The sequence below is a fragment of the Rattus rattus genome, chromosome 3, assembly GCF_011064425.1.
Source record: "Rattus rattus isolate New Zealand chromosome 3, Rrattus_CSIRO_v1, whole genome shotgun sequence".
Lineage (NCBI taxonomy): Eukaryota > Metazoa > Chordata > Mammalia > Rodentia > Muridae > Rattus > Rattus rattus.
In genome coordinates, this window is record NC_046156.1 from 17,875,967 (window position 1) to 17,896,746 (window position 20,780).

Below are 20,780 nucleotides of genomic sequence, written 5' to 3' on the forward strand. Positions count from 1 at the left end.
AGTGTTTTTATTAAGTGATTAATGAGTCAAAATTATGCTTGAAATTTCTCTTAGAATGTCTTGAATTACCAAGTATTTCTGAAAGGCCACTAATACTGTTAGTTTGATTTCGTTGAAAAATAAATCGACTTATTAAAGATTAAATAATTGCCCAGAGTTTATAATTTGGGAGTGACAATTTAACCATCTTTACACAACCCTGTGATGCCTTTGTATGTAGATGTGCTGGAACTTAGGTAATAGCTAGATTTTTTTTTTTTTTTTTTTAAAAAGATACAGTCTTGCTATATATCCTAAGCTGGCCCTGAATTTTGCAATCCTTTCACCTCAGATTCCCTTTAGGATTCAAGATATGTATGGAGTATCCTGCCTTGCTCACTTTCAGTGAATTTATCAAATAATGTTACTCAGGAAGTAGATGGAATATTTGAACTTATAGTTCCATATGGTTTTAACACAGGGAAATAAGTAGTGTTTCCTATTTAGGAGAAAGTTAAATGTAATTCAGTTAATAAATAATTTCTTCAAGATATAAACACTTATTCTTAATGTTGCACATTTTCTTTTCTAGACTCCATTATTGTATACTTGTTTACTTAGTTTTCATTTACTTATTTATTTATTACAGGGAGATTCCCGGCCTCTTCCATTTTCTGAGAATGTGAGTGCTGTTCAGAAATTAGACTTTTCAGATACAATGGTGCAACAGAAATTGGATGACATCAAGGATCGAATAAAGAGAGAAATAAGGAAAGAACTGAAAATCAAAGAAGGAGCTGAAAACCTGAGGAAAGTTACAACAGATAAGAAAAATTTGGCTTATGTAGACAACATTTTGAAAAAGTCAAATAAAAAATTAGAAGAATTACATCACAAGCTACAAGAATTAAATGCACACATTGTTGTATCGGATCCAGAGGACTCTGCAGGTATTGTACTTTGCTGTTTCTGTGATTTATTAGCAGAATGTACATCCTTCCAGAGAATTCTGTTTTATGATGGTAGTTTTTAGCTGTTGTAAAAGTACAGAGACCATTTTCTGTTATGGTTAAGGTCTTGTCTCTGTACTGTTCAGATTAGTGAGTTTACGGCTGTGAAAACTGAAGCATTTACTTACTTAGAAGTAACTGTTTTTATCCTTAGCAAGTAGGAAGGACTTGGAGTTATTGTCTGGTATTCTTTTGTACTGAATCAACCATATGCTCTTATCCTTATTATGATCAGAGTGAAGTGTGCCAGATGACTTTTAAAAGTAAACAGTCATTCCATGAGGCCAGGAGGATGGCTTAGAGAGAGGAAGGGTGCTTGTTCCTCAGCCTGAGCGCTGCAGCCTGAAAACTTGAGACCTTTCAATTTCCAGGACCCACATAATGGAGGGACTGATTTTCTTCTGACTTCATTTACCCAGTCTCAAATTAATGTAAAAGAAAGATGTGTTCTATAAAAATCTATAGTAAAGATTTTTCAGCCTTGAATCAAACTTATCACTTTGGTTCTTCGTGCACCATGAACCTGAGTTAAGCACCTGAACTCTGAGGCACGTTGCTTAATAAGAAGAACAAAAGTCAAAAACAAAAACAAAAACAAACAAACAAACAAACAAACAAACAAAAAACTCCCAAATCCCAAACATTACCTTTTACTTTTTTGTAAGTATAAATGTAGGAGGGAAATGTAACTCATGGTTTCAATATAAGACCTTTTGTTTTTGTCAGTGGCGAGGAGGGGGCAGTTGTGTGTATGTGTGGGGGGGAGGGTTGAGACAGAATTTCTCCGTGTAACCCTGGCTGTCCTAGAACTTACTCTGTATCCAAGCTGGTATTAAAATCATAGTCTGTGCCTCCAGAGTGCTAAGAGTAAAGGCATGTGCCATGCCTCCCCCAGCTTCATTTTTTGTTAAAAGCCAACAGATATTAGACATTTTTTTCAGTAGTACAAGAAATGAAGATAGGAAAACTGCTGCCTCCTTCAGACTAAAGGAGATTCTAGCTAAAGGCAGCATGATGCAGCTTTCCAAGACAATGTAAGTAAATTAAGTCTATAGTCTTTTCATTTGCAAATAAACAAAGGGAAAGTCACTTTTAAAAAGTAAAACACTAGTGTCAGAGACTTTAGACAAGCATGTCATTAGCTAGTTAGTAAGATATAGTAGATATAAAATTAACAGTCTAAAAAGTGTCAGAAAATAGAATGTGTAGTATTCTTCATTTACTTAATTGCTATCTATATGCAGGACTCAGAACTCATATTTGGAGGTTCTGTATGTAGATTTCAACCATGTGCAAGAACTTAATCTTTAAAATACATAAATAATAGGAAATAAGTCTTTGTTTCACAACTGAAACAGTCCCAAAGGTGTGAATTAATTTGCTCAAAATAGTCAAACTAGTTATATAACACTTTCTATTTCTCCTCCTCAGCTAGTAGTCTCTTACCCATAAATTTCGTAATTATATTATAAATGGAAACATGTATTATGAAAATTCCGTTTTTAGTAGTAGTATTTTATAAACTAAGATAGTCTGTTGTGTTTGGATTTCTGCCAAGTCCTACATGTCTTGCCTATTACGTCTTTAGAATTCCAAAATAAGAAACTGCTAGAGCTTTAAACTCTATTTAGAGAAAGCATTTTTTCTTCATAGAATGCTGAGAACTGCCTTGTGATTCATTCAAATATGAATGTTTTAGTAACATAAAGTGTGGCCCATTTGGTTTTTATAGTCTCTTAAATAATTAATTTTAGTCAAATTAAAAACCCATGTGATAAATGAGTGAGTGATTTACATATATGTTGAAATATACTATTTGATGTTTTTTTAACAAATGTGTATAATGTATCTAGGGACATTAGGTCTACTTAGGCTCCATCGCTTCAGTGATTCCATTCCTTACCATCCCAGTGAGTTCCCATTCAGTCCTCAGCCCTAGAAGTCACTTGTATACTTTCTTCACTTAGCATTCAATAGTTTAGAATATTGACCGTTTCTTTAGACATTTATTTCTTTAAGCCCTACTGTCAAATTCCTGGGCTCCCTCAGAAGCCAAGTTGATGACATTGTGAACCTTCCCTGTGGTCTCTTCTCTTCCTCTCTGTGCTGCTTTGTTCATTTATTGCTGCGTTGTAATTTATTTCCATCCTTGTTTATCCCTCACTAAACTGTGTGCCACCGTGAAGGCTCACACATTTCCTCATGTTCTCCAGGGTTTTTGTTTGTTTGTTTGTTTGTTTGTTTTTTGTTTTTTGTTTTTCCGGAGCTGGGGACCGAACCCAGGGCCTTGCGCTTCCTAGGCAAGTGCTCTACCACTGAGCTAAATCCCCAACCCCTCTCCAGGGTTTTTAAAGAAACTGGGACATAGCAGCATATTATTAAGACTATTATAAATATTTAACACCCAGCAAATCAAAATTGCACCTTCATTTTTGTCATTATTATGAAAGCATATTTTGTCATTTTGCTTTAAACATGAAATAAGGTATAGTATAAGCCTAAAATTAAGTTTTAGGATAAGACTAAAACCATTTTCTACATGTTTTGTTTGTTTGTTTGTTTGGTTGATTGGTTGGTTGACTCTTCTTAAATGATAATGTGTAATATGTACTTTCTAGGTAATTGGAAACCAATTGTATAAAATGTCAGTCTGTGCTTTGATTGCTTGATAATTTAGTGTGTAGGAACAAAACTTTGTAATTTGGTTAAAATCTGGAACAGACAGCTTTGTGTGTCAGTCCTTGCCTTTTACCTTTCTAGGTACAGGATCTTGTATTGTTTATGTATGCTGTGTATGTACACCCGGCTAGCTGGCCAGCATATTTCTGAGGTTTCTCCTGTCTATGCCTCCTATCTCCCTATAGGAGGGAACACTAGGATTACAGATGTTTGCATTATTATGTCTGACTTTTATGTGGTCCTGGGGATCTGAACTCTACTTGTCAGACTTACACACTAAGCTTTCTCCTTAGCCTAGAGGCTTGTTCATAATTTACCTGTGAAGTAGTTCTTAAGTCATTGGTTACACACATGCCATGACACATATATGGAGGCCAGAAAAGACAGCTTTGTTTACCATTCCTTGCCTTTTATTTTGTTTAGTACACTATCTTTTATTGTTTACTGCCGTGTACAGTAAACAGCTTTACCTATTTGTAAAGTAAGGATTTTTCTCAGAAGAACTTCTAAATTATATAATGCTAAAATGTTGTTTATTATAAAGGCCTGGACATTTGGTGGTGGTATTAAAAATTAAGGTATTCATTTGCTGTTCCAAGTCACATGAAATGAATATTTGCTATTCATGCCCAGAATTTTCTTAATCTTCCATTTGTTTTCCATATACTTTAAAATATATGGAAAAAGGCTATCTCAGTAGTTGCATAGAAGCAAATGACAAAATTCATCCTCTTTCATGATAAAAAATTTCAACAAATTAAAAGTAATAAAAATTGTACTCAACACACACACATGCATATAGGAGAGATAGTCTCACAGTTCCTATCACATTAGTGGTGAATAGTTGAAAGCTTTTCCTAGATGGTCAGAAGCAAGGCAGGATAGCCACTCTTAGAGTTCTCATCAGTAAAGTACTAGAAGTCCTAGCCAGAGCAAATTAGGAGGAAAAGAAATAAAATGCATCTAGACAATAAAGAATGCTGACAACATTATTTTGTATATAAAGACTTTCATCTAGTTCCCCAAAATCCCTCCCCCCCCAAAAAAAAACTATTGGAACTGATAATTAAATTTAGTAAAGTTTTAGAATACAAAATCGGTGGCATTTCCTTATATTAATAGTATAATGAATGAAAACAAAATTTTAAAAATCCTAATTATTAATAGTATAAAATTTCACATATTTAGAACATAACCAAGGAGATGAGCAAACCGTACAATAAAAATTGTTAAATATTGGCTATAAGAAATTTAAATGTCATAAACCAGTGGGAAAATGTTCTATGCTCATGGCTAGAATAATTAGTATTGTAACCAAGGTAGTGCAGGCCTGTAAGCTCTTCTAACTTAGAAGGCTGAGACGAGGGTTGCAAATTCAAGGTCTACTTGGTCAGCAAAATGAATTTAAGGCCGGCCCAGATAAGTTAATAGATCATATCTGAACTTGCAAAGTAGAGGATCCAGGGTATAACACAGTGGTTAGGCTTTGCCTAGCATGCTTGAGTCTTTAGGGGGTGTAAAGCAACATTAACATGTCCATATAGTGAAAGAAATCTATAGATGGAATGAAGTCTCTGACACAATCTCAATATTCTTTTATTTGTAGTGAGTTGGGTGTGCATGCTTGTGTGTGTGTGTGTGTGTGTGTGTGTGTGTGTGTGTGTGAGAGAGAGAGTGAGAGAGAGAGAGAGAGAGAGAGAGAGAGAGAGATAGCGCGAGCGAGCACCACATGTATAGTAGAGGTCAGAATACAGTTTCAGGAAGAGTTCTCTCCATCTATATAAGTTATGGAGATCAGATTCATATCATTACCTTGCAACATCTTTTGTGTCGTTTTGCCAGACTCCAATATCATTCTTCACAGAGATAATATCCCATAAAACTCGTATGGACCCACAAAAGACAGAGTGACTAGAGCCATTTAGAAAAAAAAAATCTAGAAGTATCTTATTACTGGTTTTCAAAGTATATTTTAAAGCTATATTAATTAAAACAGCATGATATTGGCATAAAACATACATCAACTAATAAAGTAGTAAAGTAAGCTGGCCCAGAAATAAGTCCACACATTTATTGTGAATTTTGGCAAAAGTGTTAGGAATGAATGCACAACTGTGAAGGCCTCTTTAATAAATACTGTTTAGAGAACTGCATTTCCATATGTGGAAAAATAAAAACAGACCCATAATGCACCCTTACACTGAATCAATTAAAAACAGATTAAAGGTTTAAATGTAAGATTTGAAGCCATAAGCTACAAGAGGCAAACTAGGAGAGAATATTCATATCCTTGGCTGAGCAGAGCCTTCTTGAAAAACAGGCAAAAGAAACAGCAGATTGAAGAGACAACATACCAGTTATAGAAAATATATGCAAACTATATATTAAAATATTATTCAAGAAATGCAGACTACCAACAAAGAAAACATTACCCTAGGTCTTTGGTTGTGTGTGTGTGTGTGTTTACGTTTTTGTTTTTGTTTTTTTTTAACTTACTCACTTTACATTCTGCTCATTGCTCCCCTCTGGTCACCCCCTCCCACAATCCATCCCCCTCTCCTCTTCTCCTCTGGGCAGGTGGGGGCACCCTTGATTATCCCCTTACCCTGACACTTAAGTCTAAGAGGTTAGGTGCTTCCTCTCCCATAGAGGTATGGTTGTGGTTCACTGCTAGTGTAAGACTAGGCTCTACCCAACACTACAAATATGGGCAGGAGATTAAAAAAACAAAACAAAAAGTAAAAACAAACAAACAAACCGTAAATATAAACATTTCTTATGAGAAATAGAGATTGAAGTGTTTAATATCTAATCATTGGAGAATTGTAACTGAAAAACACGGAGAGATATTTTTCCCCCCTCTTAGATGAGTTATTTATTTAGAAGTTGAAGGATACATATTAACAAGGATGTGGACAGGAAGAAATCTGTGTGTTCTTAGTACTATTGCAAGTTAATAGAATTAATAAGGGAAATAATATGGAAGATTTCTCATAAACAAAAAATAGAAGAAGCTTCTCACTGGTAAAAGTGTGTGGAAGGCCGCCATTCTATCAGTACCACTACAAAGACCACAACTTGCCACATGGTTTAGTAGTCTTACTTCTGCGTATTTGTTCAAAGGAATTGAAACCATGGCATGAATGAGATGTTCACATGCCCCCATGCTCCCTGCAGTATGTTTTACCATATGTAGTTATGCTGTGGAAACAATTGACGTGTTCACCAATTAACAAATGTGTTAGAAATAGGATTTCAATCTGGAATATAGTTGACTTGATTAACTTGATAGTTGTGCTCTTTCCTTGTAAGCACAAGGTTCTAAATTCAATCCTCACCATTCCCTCACATGGTTTTATATTTGTGGGGAATACCAATATGCCATTAAGTAGCTGGAAACTGTCTTTTGAAACATAGATTAACCTGGTGGGCATTGCAGTACAGCAATCCATAAAGAGAAGGAGACAAGTACTATATCAGATTATTTGCATAAGTAATTTAAAAACAACTCAGAAATAGAGCACAAGGAGCTATGTAATTAGCTTAATTTGGACATTTCCTGGTATATACATGAAAGATTACACTGTACACAGTAGTTACTCACTAATTAAAAGTATAATAACACTTTTTAAAAAGAGAAATCTCCTTTTACAAAAAGAATAATCTCATGAAATGCTATTTTTAGCCTACATAGAAATTAGTGTATGGTTAGTTAGGATTAAGTGTACCTTACATGAAAGATTATGGTCTATATAAGATGGAACTGCAGTTAAGAATTAGCACCTGACTTAAAAGGATCTGTTTGGGAAAGAACCATTTCTGAGTCTTGGTCTCTTAAGTGAAACATTCTTAAAGAAGAGGCTAAGAAAATTATGCCAGGTCTTTTGGTGCCTCGTTAGATACCTGAGACAGGCGGATCAGGGGTTCAGGATAGCCTGGGTTAGGCTACATAGTGGATTGCAGGCCCCTAGTGCTGCACAGTGATGCTGTGTCTCAAAACACACAAGCCCTAAAACACGTGTCAACCATGGGGTTATAAGCTTTAATTCTAGCACTTGGAAGGCCTAGGCCCTGTCTCAAAAAAACCAAAACCAATAAATATAGCATGTTTTAAGTTCCCTGTTTTAATCTGTTAAAAATTCTTTATTTAGTGTGTTGTGTATATGTATGGGAGGGTTTGGGGTGCACAAGCTACAAGTTGTAGGGATTGATCTCTGTCTGATTAAGCTTAGCAGCAAGTGCTTTTATCCACTGAGCTATCTCCTTGACCCACGTTTTTCATTTCATGAAGTCATTTTTCTATCTTCTCATACCCTCAAAATACAGTAACTACAATTATTAATCTAATGATTATTTTCTTTAACATCTAGAATATATATGAGGGGTTTTTGTTTGTTTTTTGTAAGCATGTAAAAAATGAGGTTTGTATTTGTTTTTTCCAGGAGAAAGTTAATCTTAGCTTTTTTTTTTTTTCAATTAAACCATTTTTGGATCAATAGAAGTATAAATTTAGTTTTGCTGCTATCATAATGGTGGCATGAAAATTAAAACTGAATTTTATATGTAGTATAGTATAAAGGATGAATCTATCAAATGTTTTATTGTACAATTGCTTAGTATTCCTACTATCTAATGAATTCCTCACTCTTGAGCAAATTGAATTGTAAGTTTACTGAGGGTGACTATGTGACCAGTAGCAAATCACTTTTTCCATACCTGGACTTGTTTCCTGTTTGCCATAAGCATGCAACTAAGTGGTGTGTAGATCTTTAATGTTTTATCTTTTTATTTAATGTATATGAGTGTTTAGTCCCCATTCATATGTGTACCGTGTGCATGTCTTGTGCCCAAGGAGGACAGAGAAGGCATATAGTTACAGGTGTTGGTGAACCTCCATTTGAGTCAAGAAGCAGCAAATGCTCTTAACTGCTGAGTCATCTCTCCTGTTCTATTACTTCAATTTTTTGATGTACTTTCAAAAAAATACTAATAAGGTAAATGCTTGTTTTGGGGGTTTGCTCTGTTTATTTTTTGTTTTGTTAGTTTTTCTGTACCATCCTGGTAGTTAAGATATTGTAGACGCACCATAACCTAGACTTGCTGAGAAGGAAATCTCAAGAGAGCCCTGGTCGGTGAGGGCTTGATTTTAGTGCCTTACTTGATGTGGTAAGAAAAAGGAAAAGATGGATTCTATGTGGCACCAATCCTTGAGCAGAAGAAAAGATTGTCTTTATGACTCCCCACCCAAAACTTCACTACTGCTAAGCCTTGTAGTCACTCTTCTCCCAAGTCCATATTCATGGCAACTATTTATGAACAGTTTTACTTTTAAGAATGTCATCAAAATAGAAACACAGTAGTCTTTAGAAACTGAAGTTAGCCTGTTGTCTTTGAGATTCATCCAGGAAGTATGTATCGATAATTGTAAAATTCTTCTGAGTAGTCAGTTGTGTAGATATATTACAGTTATCCACTCACCGAGCATATTGGTGTTACTGTTTTAAGTAGTTGTCAGCCAAATTGCTATAAATACTCATGAATTAGTAAAAGTTTTCACTTCACTTTGAAAATGGTCTAGGACTGCAAGGATTTGTGCTATAGTGTCTTTAAACATAAATTGCCAAAGTATTTTTCAGAGAGGCCATATTATGTTTCCTTCTCACCAGCAATGTATGAGGATTTTGTAATACCACACACTCTCCAGGTCTGCTTTTAGCCAGTCTGTTGTGTGTAATGGTTGACAATGTGCCTTGTTCTTTCAAAATTGAAGCAGGATAAAGAAAAGTTTAAGCTGAATTTAAAAAGTAACTGTGTATACCTTAGGCACAGAATGTGTACAGAGTAAAGTCTCCTTTCTTTGGAGGTGCTATGCACTACTTTCAGACAATAAAATACAACACAGTAGCAATTCTGAACAAATATTGCTACCAGTGTTTTTTTACCTTAATCAAAAGCTGTCACACCCAACAATCTTACCCATGTCTATTGCTTGTAATGTATTTTAAAAAGCTAACCTGAGTTGACATTGGTTTATTAAATATTTAAGCAAACTTTCTTCGGTTGTATATTCAGTTACCTTGAATATACAAAGTAAGAGAGCTCCATTATATTTTGAGTAGGCTTCTGGTGACTATAGAAGACAAGTCTCCCTGTAAGTAGGAAAGTTGCCCAACTGTTTTAAATGAAGAAAATAACTTTGTCCCGTTAAGCAGACACTCTGGCTATACAAATGTACCTTTATGCATTTTGAGCACAGAGTCAGCTAACTATAAGTGAAGACCAGAGATAATCTATGATGTGAGTAGTCATCCAGCTAGATCATTATATTGCTTTATGGTTGAACACCACTTGGATGACCTTCAGACCTTGTTTTTATTATTTATTAAAAAGAAAAAGGAGCTAGGTAGTATATTCCTCCCTGGGGTATTTTGTGAACATGATGTTTTAATAGGGTGTGGGTCAAGTAAGAGACACCTAAGCTCACATGCTCAGAATGTAAAACCTCTCTAGATGTATGTAAAATCTTAAGAAAAGTTTTCTGACACAAGAAAGAAAAGACTCAATGTCAACTACATTTCTAATCTCAACGACATCAAGGTGGCCTGGAAAGATGTCTAAGAACATTTGATGCTTTTGCAGAGGGCCTGAGTTCAGTTCCTAGCACCCTCATAGCAGTTCATAGCCACTTGTAACTGCAGTTCTAGGTGGTCCAATGCCCATGTCTGGTCTCCACAGGCACAGGTACTGCATGCTTGTGGTAGACTTACATACATGCAGACAAAACACATTCCACATGAAATAAAAATAAATATTCTTAAGGGGATAGTTAGGGAAACTTGATCTAAAAATAATGCTTATTCCCATGTTCTAAACATCTAATATATCTTTGAAGCATTTATTCAGTTGTGGCTTTATTAAAAATACTAAAAGTTCCAGAAGCCAGTCAACAACATGGTTCAGTGGGGTAAAGGCTTTCCACTTCACCTAATGGCCTGGCTCTCCCCAGGACACCTATGGTGGAAAGAGAGAACTAGCTGACTTCTACGAGTAGTCCTCTAATGTCTGCATCCACACCATGCTACCTGTGCATGTGTTGCACATGCATTACAATGTGATTTAAAAAGAAAAAGCACCGGAAGCAGCATATCTGATGCACTACAGATTTGTGGTGAGGAAGGGTGATAACAAATCAGTATTTGTTCTGACCTTTGGAGTTTCATCTCTAGCGATCTTTTAACCATGCCGTATTTTCTGGTGACTTCCAAAGTCACCAGATGTGTTAGCCAGGCTATGTTCTCTGAACAGTACTGATCTACTGATGGTCTTTGGACAGGGGTATTCTGTTGCCTTTCCCTTCTATCGTGTCTGAAGTTGAAAAGGCTTTGCCTGTGTTGTCTATCCTGTTAATGACATTACTCCAGTGGCTCATAATTAAACCTTGACTTAGTATGAGCATTGTCCTGGCCACCTTCACTTTCCCATTAAGGACACAAAGGCCTGATTATATTTTATAACAGGTATTATTTCTATCTTTTCTTCTTTACAGCCAGCTTTTCCTCATTCCAACTTAAACATTGCACGTACCTTTATTTTTAACCCAGTTTCACTGGGGAGTTGGGTTTTTGTTGACTGGGTTGATTTGGCTTGTTTGCTTGCATCCTTGTATTTTTCTTTTTGTTTTTTGGGGCAGGATCTTGAAGCCCAGACTGGCCTCAAACTTGCTGGTAGCTAACAGTGACCTTGGACTCCTGAGCGCTGGGATTATAAATTCATCTTACATCAAGCTTCCCGATACTGATCCCATCCTGTTGTTTGTTTCCTTATTTCATGTTTTCAGTGGGTCTCCATCCTCTCTGTACTCATTTGTATACAGTACAAATGTATAACATGTCCAAGATCCCCTTTATAATGGCCTGGCCTCTGCATGTTACTTCAGTTTCTGTAATAGTTATGTTTGCCCTGCTTCATTTACCTCCCTGTACTCGCACACATGTTTATGTGCAGAGGCTTTATGAACTCCGTGTGACTGCCTTGGAGGAACTATTTTCTTCTGTGAGTGGTTAGTCAGAGCGCCTGTCTCCGTTAGAGTTGGAAGCTCATGTCTACGTCCCAATCTTGTGCTGGATTTGTGCTGACCCTATGCATTTTTAAATTATTTGATACTTTTCAGTTTTTTGCTATTTTATTTCACATTGCATATAACATATATGAAATTTCTTAAAAATGTTCACTCTGCCTTTTTTGTTCCACTTCTGTCTTCTCATTTCTCTTCTTTCTTACTCTTCCTCCTTTCTTCTGCTTCTTCAACCCAGAGAATAATTAATGCTACCTATTATGTGTTCATGAATGTGAAACCACCCACTGTAATTGTAATAGTGTGTCAATTTCAGTCAAGAGAAGAATATGTGCGTCTAGTTAGACCGAGGGAGAGATAGTGGTAAATGTTTCCTAGAAAAAGTGATGCTTATTCTAACAGTAGTATAAAAGAATGCTTTTCATAGTTCAGAAGCAGCTGAACATTTTAACTCATCAGATCTGCCTGGAAAGTAGTAATGATAGGTTAGCTTGGGGCTGCACAGCATAGGTCTTTGGAGCCCAGTTGCTGATTTAGGTATTTACTTGGAAAGCAATCATTTAAAAATATTTCTGTGAAAGAATTAGTTCTGCCCACTATCCATCTTAAAACAGCAATTTATATTAGTGTTCATAAAGACATTTCATTGAGCTATGTCTACTGCTCTGTTTATTTACATAACTTAAAAAAGTAAAACATCTTGATGTACAATCATTCAACCAAACTTATTGACTTTGTATACTATTTTAAAATAGCATAATGATGTTTAAAAGATTAGACATATGCATAATTTCTTATGATAGCCCCCAAATTATTTTATTTACTAATTAAGTTTTTGATAAGTTTAACAATTGATGCATAGAGATTTGTCCTTGGTTATAATAATGGGGCTGACTCTGTGGCAAAGTGTATGTTAGGTTAGGCATGGCGTTGCACCTGTGAAACCAGCACTGAGAAGTTTCAGGCCAGTTGGCTGGGTAGTGAGTTCTAGGGCATAGTGAGACTGTTCCAAGCAAACTACTGTATCACCACTTTTTTTCTTATAACTTAAAAGGCAGTCTTAGAATACAATTTTTTTTCATCTCAAGCAATTATTTTTTAATTTCCTTTAAAATTTTGTCCTAACTACATTTTTGTCATGTTGTACACACTTAGGAGGATATCTGTGTGGAGGTGAGAGGACAACTTTCGAGAGTTGTGTTCTCTTTCTATCATGTGGGTGGGTCCTAGGCATTGAACCTAGAGGTTCAAGCTGATGCAAGGACCTTATATTCATTGAACCATCTCACCAACCCAAAGTGAACATTAATTAAGCCTTTTTGTAAACTCAGTTTTGAAATATTAACAAGTACACTGGACTTCCAAATGTCTTGAGTTCAGTTCCCAGCAACCATATGATACCCTCTTCTGCTATGTCTGAAAAGAGGAACAGTGTATTCATTTGTGAATGAATGATGAATGAATCTTTAAAAAAAAAAAAAACAAGTACACTGGAAACAATTTGTTTTCTGATGTTAAGATTTATCAGTAATCTATAAGAACAAAATGAGAAAGAGTCTATATCCTTTCACTTGCTGCGTGCGTGCATGCGTGCTTGTTTAAGTAGGGTCTTACTCTCTAGCGCATGCTGACCTCAGCATCACTGTGATCCTCCTGCCTTAGCAGCTGGAGTGCTGGAAGTCAGGCACGAGAAACCACACCTAGCTATTTCTCTGGTTTCTAAGTGGAAATGGAGGGAGGAGGGAGATCCATCTTCTGAAGCATATCAAAAGATGGTGTTTGCATTTGTGAACTTTGAAAAGTACTTCTCAGAGTTTCTGTAAAGATTAAATGAAGAGGACTATCAGCTTTTAGCTGAGCACTGAATGAATTCATAAACCCTTAGTGTCTCTAAGTAAGCTCTTCTTAATAGCTGCAACACAGCTGTGTTAAGTCTGCAGTCAGAACCACACCAATAATTGACAGCCACAGTGTTGCCCTGCAATAGGGGCTCCAGAGCTCTGGCTCACCTGTTTTTTCCTATGCTCCTGTGGTCCTTCAGACTGAAGATATTGCATGCTACTTCTGTAACTTTACATACAGTAAATATTTCAGTGTCATACTCGACTTGCAGTAATAGACAAGAATTTAATATTCATAATAAAGTTTTGTATACATGTTTCTAGAGACAAAGAACTTTATTACATCATCAGTCAAACCATGTTATTGTTAGACAGCCCTAACAACCAGGAATTCATTTCATGATAAAATGCATGTCCCCACCACTTATTATCCACTGAATTCTCTAACCCATGTGGAAACAGGAAGAGGACAGCTTTCATTTCATTGAAAGGCAAATGTTTAGACAGGGATCTTTTCTCTCCTCATCCGAGGCTATACACCAGCCGCTGTTTTACAAACAACACATTCCTGTTCTTTCCTCAGCAGAGGGCTTTGTATTTCTATAGACTTTAGTTCTTTTGGAAATGTGTTTTTATGACAATTATGCCCCAGATCTGTGTGATTTGGGGTTTTTACAACCTTTATATCACTTATATAAAAAGGGAAGTGGAAAAAACGCTTTTAGAACTATACTGTAGATTTTAATTTTATAACCTTAGTGGAGTTCATTTTCCACAGTAACTGTGGCCAGTTAATAGTTATTAAATATTCACTACGTACCACACCCTTTTCTCAAGTCATTATACATAGCTCATTTAATCTTCACAATAATCTTTGAGGCACATATTGTTTTCATTATAGAAGAGGAACATGAGACACAGCCATTCAGTAACTTTCCTGTTTTACAGTGTTTGAGCTGGATCTCAGTAGCTAAAGTAATGCACATCTAATTACCATTATTATTATTATTATTATTATTATTATTATTATTATTATTATTATTATATTTTTTGAGACAGGGTTCTCTGAGTATCTCCTGGCTGTCCTGGAACTTGCTCTGTAGACCAGGCTGTCTTCGAAGTCAGAGATCCTTCTGCCTCTGCCTGTTATGGGCTGGGTGTAAAGGTGTGCATGCCCTGGGTATGGTGGCTCCCATCTTTAGTCCCAGCAAAACAGGAAGCAGGGGCAAGCAGATCTCTTTGAGTTTGAGTGAGTTCCAAAACAGCCAGGGCTTTTTTAAAAAAGAGAAACCCTGTCTGAGAAAACAAAATAGAAAAGTGTATGTCCCCACACCTAGCCAGATCTCATTCCCTATATTCTATATGGTCAATAATTCCTGTGAGCTAATTTGAAAACTGTAAGATTGTGTATGTATAAAAGGATTTTGGTTAATTCAGTTAAAATAGCAAAGTGTATTCTAGCTAATAATTTGGTGGCCTTGTCTGAGTCTTGAAGTAGATGATATCTGTCTAAAGGGTTACTTAAGAATTATTGCACACATATTCATGGGACACATGATTCTATTGCTGTGTTCTTAAGTATTCATGCATATACAGAGTGTGGTATAGTTGCTTACAGGTCTTTGTCATGCACAAGTAAATATGTGCTAAGCACATAATAGAGCACAGCAATTAGTAAGGTAGAGGTCAAAACAGAACTGATTAGGTTCAAATCTGTTTTTGTCACTTCGTAGCAGTATGACATAGGACATATTTCTTAATCTCTTTACGTTCTGGTTTTCTTAGTTGTATTATGAGTGTAGTAGTTCAGGGCTGCTTATGAAGATTGAGGTTGATGCTTATTTACTTACTCATGTGTACTTACTACACTTATTATTTGCATGTGTTTGGGCATGTGTATAGGTATTGGCATGCATATCTCAGCATGCATGTGGAGGTCAGGACAACTTGTAGGAGTCAGTTCTCCCCTCCTAAAAGCATACAGCTCCTAGGGATCAAAACAGTAAGTGCTCTTACCTGCTGAAACAGTCTTAGTCTACACATGCTCATGTTGTAAAAGCATTTTCATGAGTCCTTGTATCTAGTACATCGTTTATAAATGTTTTAGTTTTTGTGTTTTCTGAGGCAGGGTAGCCCAAGCCTGCTTTGAACTCAAGATCTTATTGTTTCCATCTCCTGACAGTCACAGGTGTGACTCGCCCAGTCTGACTAATTGTCCTGGTCTGTATTTTTTAAATTCGGGGATTAATATGGATATGTAAGAAACCAATGACCTTCAATATGAACATTTAGAGACATTGTCAAATTATTAGAAGTCCAATAAAGTCACTTTTGAAGTCATTTATATTTTGTTTTTAATTTAAATATAAGCAATATAGTATTCTGTACAATACACAGTAGACATATATATTGTCTCTTTATCCCTAACCTATCACAATTTGATATCAATCAATATCCTTGAACAATTTCTATTATATTTAAATCTCTTGCAGTATAAAAGGATGTGAACATTTTTATGCTTCATTCATGAGCACTTAATGTCAGTACATTGTAAAATTCATATTAAGTTCTGTTTGCAGAGAAATAACAGGGTAGAATTTGTAATATTTGGATATTTTATTCTCATATCAATAATGTGACAAAAGGAGAATTTAATTACTGAATAGAATAGTCAAATTGTGTAATGATTTAATTTAAATGTAGTATTTGAAAAATTTGGGTAAGCATAACTCATCTTACGACAGACTGGTTTCAGACTCACCATATAGCCCACACTGGCCTTAAACATGTTAATGATCCTTTGGCCTCAAACTCCTGTATATAGGAATTATAGTGCGCCAGGCCCCACATGGTCACTTTTATAGGGAGTAAGCTGAATTAAGGTAGTTCTGTAACTACCTGTTGCTCAAGTGGTTCTGTTCTTGAATTGGTTGAATTTTTTATTATCTATAAGCATAAAGAGATTTCATTTAAGTGACTTGAAACTTATTTCAAACTGTTGTTCTTTGAATATATTGACTTACATGTTATGTTTTCAATGATAATTTTTATTAATGTGTATCAATTGTATAATATAATGGGTTTTACTGTGCCAATTTCACATGTAACATATTTTGGTCAGATTCACCCTAAAATTATAGTTTTAAGCAACAGTTGATTCTACTAGTTACAATCACTGATATTTTGTACACAGATTGTCCGAGGACTCCAGATACTCCAAATAGTGACTCTCGTAGTTCTACTAGCAACAATAGATTGATGGCCTTACAGAAACAACTGGATATAGAACTTAAAGTAAAGCAAGGTGCAGAGAACATGATACAGATGTACTCAAATGGCCCTTCAAAGGTAAGTAAACCCCTAGTGTTTGCATGCTACATATATATATGTGTTTGCCTACCCCCTAAAATTTCATTTGTTATCCCAGGATCAGTAATAGGAGTAACCGACAGTCACTGTCAGACCTTCTGACTTGGTTCTTCTGGCAATCCAAGCCCCCTGCTGTCAGCAGGTGATTACTGCCTTCCACAGCTCTCTTGCTGTAGATAGGAGTCATTTTCATTCCATTTAGTGCTCCATTTTTCACATGTTTATGGTTTGCTTGGTAAGTTTAGAATTTTAGTGATCCTGAGACAATTTTAGCTGCAAAGTTGGAAAATATAGACAAAAAATAGAAATGTTTTAAAAATAATTATATAAAAATTATGTATCCTCTCAAAACCTAGTTAATGGGTAAGGAACATGGTGTTCTCTGTATTTGTAACTTTGTAACTTTTCTATAAACCTAAAATTACACCAAAACAAAAAAATTATTCACAAAAAAAAAAATCTAGGCTAAAATGGGTTTTCAGACAAGCAAGCTGTGGGAAAGGGCAAGTGAAAGCTGACGTGCTAGCGTTGCTTGCGCTGGCCCACCCTTTTACGTTCTTGAGACTGCTGCTGTAGTTGCCATTTTCAGTCAGGGGTTGATAGAACAGGTCATAGTGAGAACATGTGCTTACAGGTGTACCGTGGCATGGGAACACAATGTTGGGGACCTCTGAGCCATATTCCAACGTAAGGTTCCATAGATTTTATGATTCTGAAAATCTGTGGTACACTTATTATAAATTCTGCCTATCTAATCTCAAGTTATTCTAAACATTCTTATCTTTGAACATCAGTGTTTCTTCATTTTAAAAACTCAGGGATATGTGTGTGTATGTTTTGTGTGTGTATGGTGTGTATGTGTTCTGGCACGCATGCAACAACAGCATGATTGTCATGATTGTGGAGGTCACAGGATACTGTAGGAGTTAGCTCTTACCCTCTACCATGTGACTCTCAGGGATCAAACTCAGATCATCAGGTTTTGGCAGCAGGTGTCCTTACATGCCAAACTCTCTCTCTGCCCCAATATTTTTATTTGTGTGTGTTTGTATACATACATTCATATATGGGTATATAATATGGATGTGTATGTATCCATCTATCTAATATATTAGCTATTAGAACTTCAAAATAAAAGCTCTGTGGTGTTTCTTTTTATTCCAGCTTGGAAAAAATGTAAAGCTAGAGGGAAAGAATCATATCTTAATGTCTTCCAATAAATAATGTGTGTGTGATAAGTAAGGTTTTCAGGTTAATTATAAAAATTAGCTAGATTAACAACATTTTAAAAACGTAGTTGAGTATGCTTTAACATTTGTTATTGGGAGATAATATTGTAGTTTCCTCTTTTTATCTCCCTATCAATGCCTTCCCTTCAAGTTCCTCTCTCATATTCATGCCTTTTTGTTTTATTTTGTGACCCAGTAAGTCTAACAAAACCCATGTATGTAACCATTGGGTGAAAGTCTCCATTACAGGTAGCTTCTAATTCTGCAGATAGCTCTTCAGGGAGAGGTCCCCATGAGCATTTCTTCATGCCTGCCTATTGACAGGCCCATCTTGTTAGAGCCACCAAAGCTTATATGGGTTTGTGTTTACAGTGGCTGCCTTGCCTCAGAGATGACCATTCATGTCTCTCTGGATCCTGCATTTCTGTCCACCCCATCTTCTATCGTGTTCCCTGATGATACAGATATCTTGGTTAGGAGTAAGCACTCAACTGCCACTTCTTGTCAGAATTATCTTTAGGAACCACAAGTCTCTGCATTCACCAAGTCCTCTCTGATCAATACGCTATTGATACAGTGGCTCACTATCTAGCACGTGCTGGCCTCAAAACGCCAATCCTCCTTTCTGGGCCTACTCAAGTACTGGGGTTATAGACATTTGCTAATGTGTCTAGCTAGCTTGGTTTAATCTTGGCCTTTGCTATAGGAAAGTTTTTTTTTTAATTTTTTTTATTTTTATCAAAGGTTAAGTTATGAAATGTTCTATTACATGATGGTAAGCATTTTAAAATCAAATTAAGCCTGTTAATGCTCTGTCTCTTTTTAAAGATTCAGGTTGATGGATTAATTTGAGGGGTTTAAGACCCCTTTAAAGTTAAAGTGTGGATAAAAGGACCATCAGTTCCATTTACTATTGTTTTGGGGACCTGTAAGACTAAAGACTAACTGATATAAATTTAAGTGTTTTGAACATAATAAAATCAAAGAAGTACATGGATAAGTTACAAAAACCATAGGTCCAAACTAAACATCTGTGAGCATAGTGCTATTTAATATTCCAGCAGCTTTTGAATTTTAATTAGGAAATCACTTAATTAATGGTACTTAGAAGACCAAAGCCTATTAGCAGCTGCTGTAGTCTCTAAGACAGTCTTAACATGTTTCTTCTGTCTAGACATGATCTTAACTGTTAACTTCTCAAAGGATCAAAGTACATTTTTATGAGATTAGAGATAAGATTGAGTTGAAATTATGTAGAGTATTGAAAGGATCTAGTTTAATGCTCATGGTACATTCTGGTATATAAGCTTTTAGAAAGCCTGTCTTAAAAAAGCAATAGCATATACAAATAATTGGAAATATTAATAGTGGCTTGTGCAAGTGATTCTGCAAACCTGAAGACGAATCACTGAAGTGCCATAACAAATCATTTATGTCTTTACAGAGGGTTTGAAAAGCAATTTGATACTTAAAAACTAAATTCAGCAAAGCTTGGTAGCCCGTGCCTATGATTCAACACTTAGAACACTGAGACAGGAAGATCATAACTGTAATGCCAGTGTGGGCTGTGTAATGAAACTGTGTCCACAAACAAAGGGAACTACTTTGTCTGCTGGTGGTATGAGCAGCCTGGTTAATGCACTGTGGTGGTTGGTAGGGGAGTAACACAAGTTAGTAACATACTTTTCAACCTAATTTATTTGAGAGTAAATAGAGTCACTTTTTGGGTGTATAATGTACAGATGTATGTCCAAGTACATATGCAAGTGGATGTGTATATGTGAGGAGGCCAGAAGTTTAAGTAGTCTGCTTTTATAAGAGTCAGGTTAAATGACTCCTTTTGTCTTGAAGCAGCAGCAAAAATATAGGAGATAGAATCAAGCTATTGGTATCTGAAGAACACTATCAAAGGTGATCCTTAAATGGCTATGAAGACAGACTGAATTAAATGTGCTATTCACATTGATAATAGATTCACAAGAGGGAATAAACAATTTTGGGGCAGGGATGATTTCAGATTGACAGTCCAGACCTCTTCAGCAGTTTAGTTACTGGTTTCTGTATAATAAAATCCCCTATTCCTATATGTGGTGTATCTAGACTTGCCCTTTCAAAATTTAGGTCAGATATGTTCAACCTCCTGGTCAAACCCCAGAATGGTTTTCCATCAAAGTTTAGACAAAATCAAAAGTCCTTATTCTGATTCTCTAATCCCATAAAATTTATCCCTGTGTAATGATCTAGAACACTTGTGTTCTCCGTGCCCTGTGTCTTCACATATAGCTAGCACACTCTACTCAGGACCTTTGTCTAGGGATTGTCTTCTCCAGAATAGTTTATGCCTTTTCCTCAGTTCCTTAACTTTTTTCCTCAGGTGCTGTCATGTCACAGCAAGCTCTGTATTCCTGCCACTAACCTGAAATTAGTTTATGTGTGTTATGGATAGCTTCTTCTTCTGGTGTATCCCCCATCTCTTCTTCTCTTCACAATGTTGTTTTTTTAAATCCCTGTCTGCCTAGGCTGTCTTTGAACTTACTATGTAGTTAGGCTGGCTTCAAGCTTGTGCTTTCTATGTGTTGATTCCTCCTGGTCTGTGTAC

The 20,780-nt window shown here is 36.0% G+C and overlaps 1 protein-coding gene across 2 annotated transcripts in view; it reads left to right on the top strand.

Annotated features, from left to right (window-relative positions):
* Positions 1 to 20,780, top strand: part of Pkn2 (protein kinase N2) — a 99,731-nt gene that overhangs the window by 28,621 nt on the left and 50,330 nt on the right. For both annotated transcript variants that reach the window (XM_032897238.1, XM_032897239.1), the window contains 2 exons: positions 629 to 929; positions 16,777 to 16,931. In XM_032897238.1, coding sequence (XP_032753129.1) covers positions 629 to 929; positions 16,777 to 16,931 — 456 coding nt within the window. Of the gene's footprint in view, positions 1 to 628; positions 930 to 16,776; positions 16,932 to 20,780 lie in introns of those variants that run through there.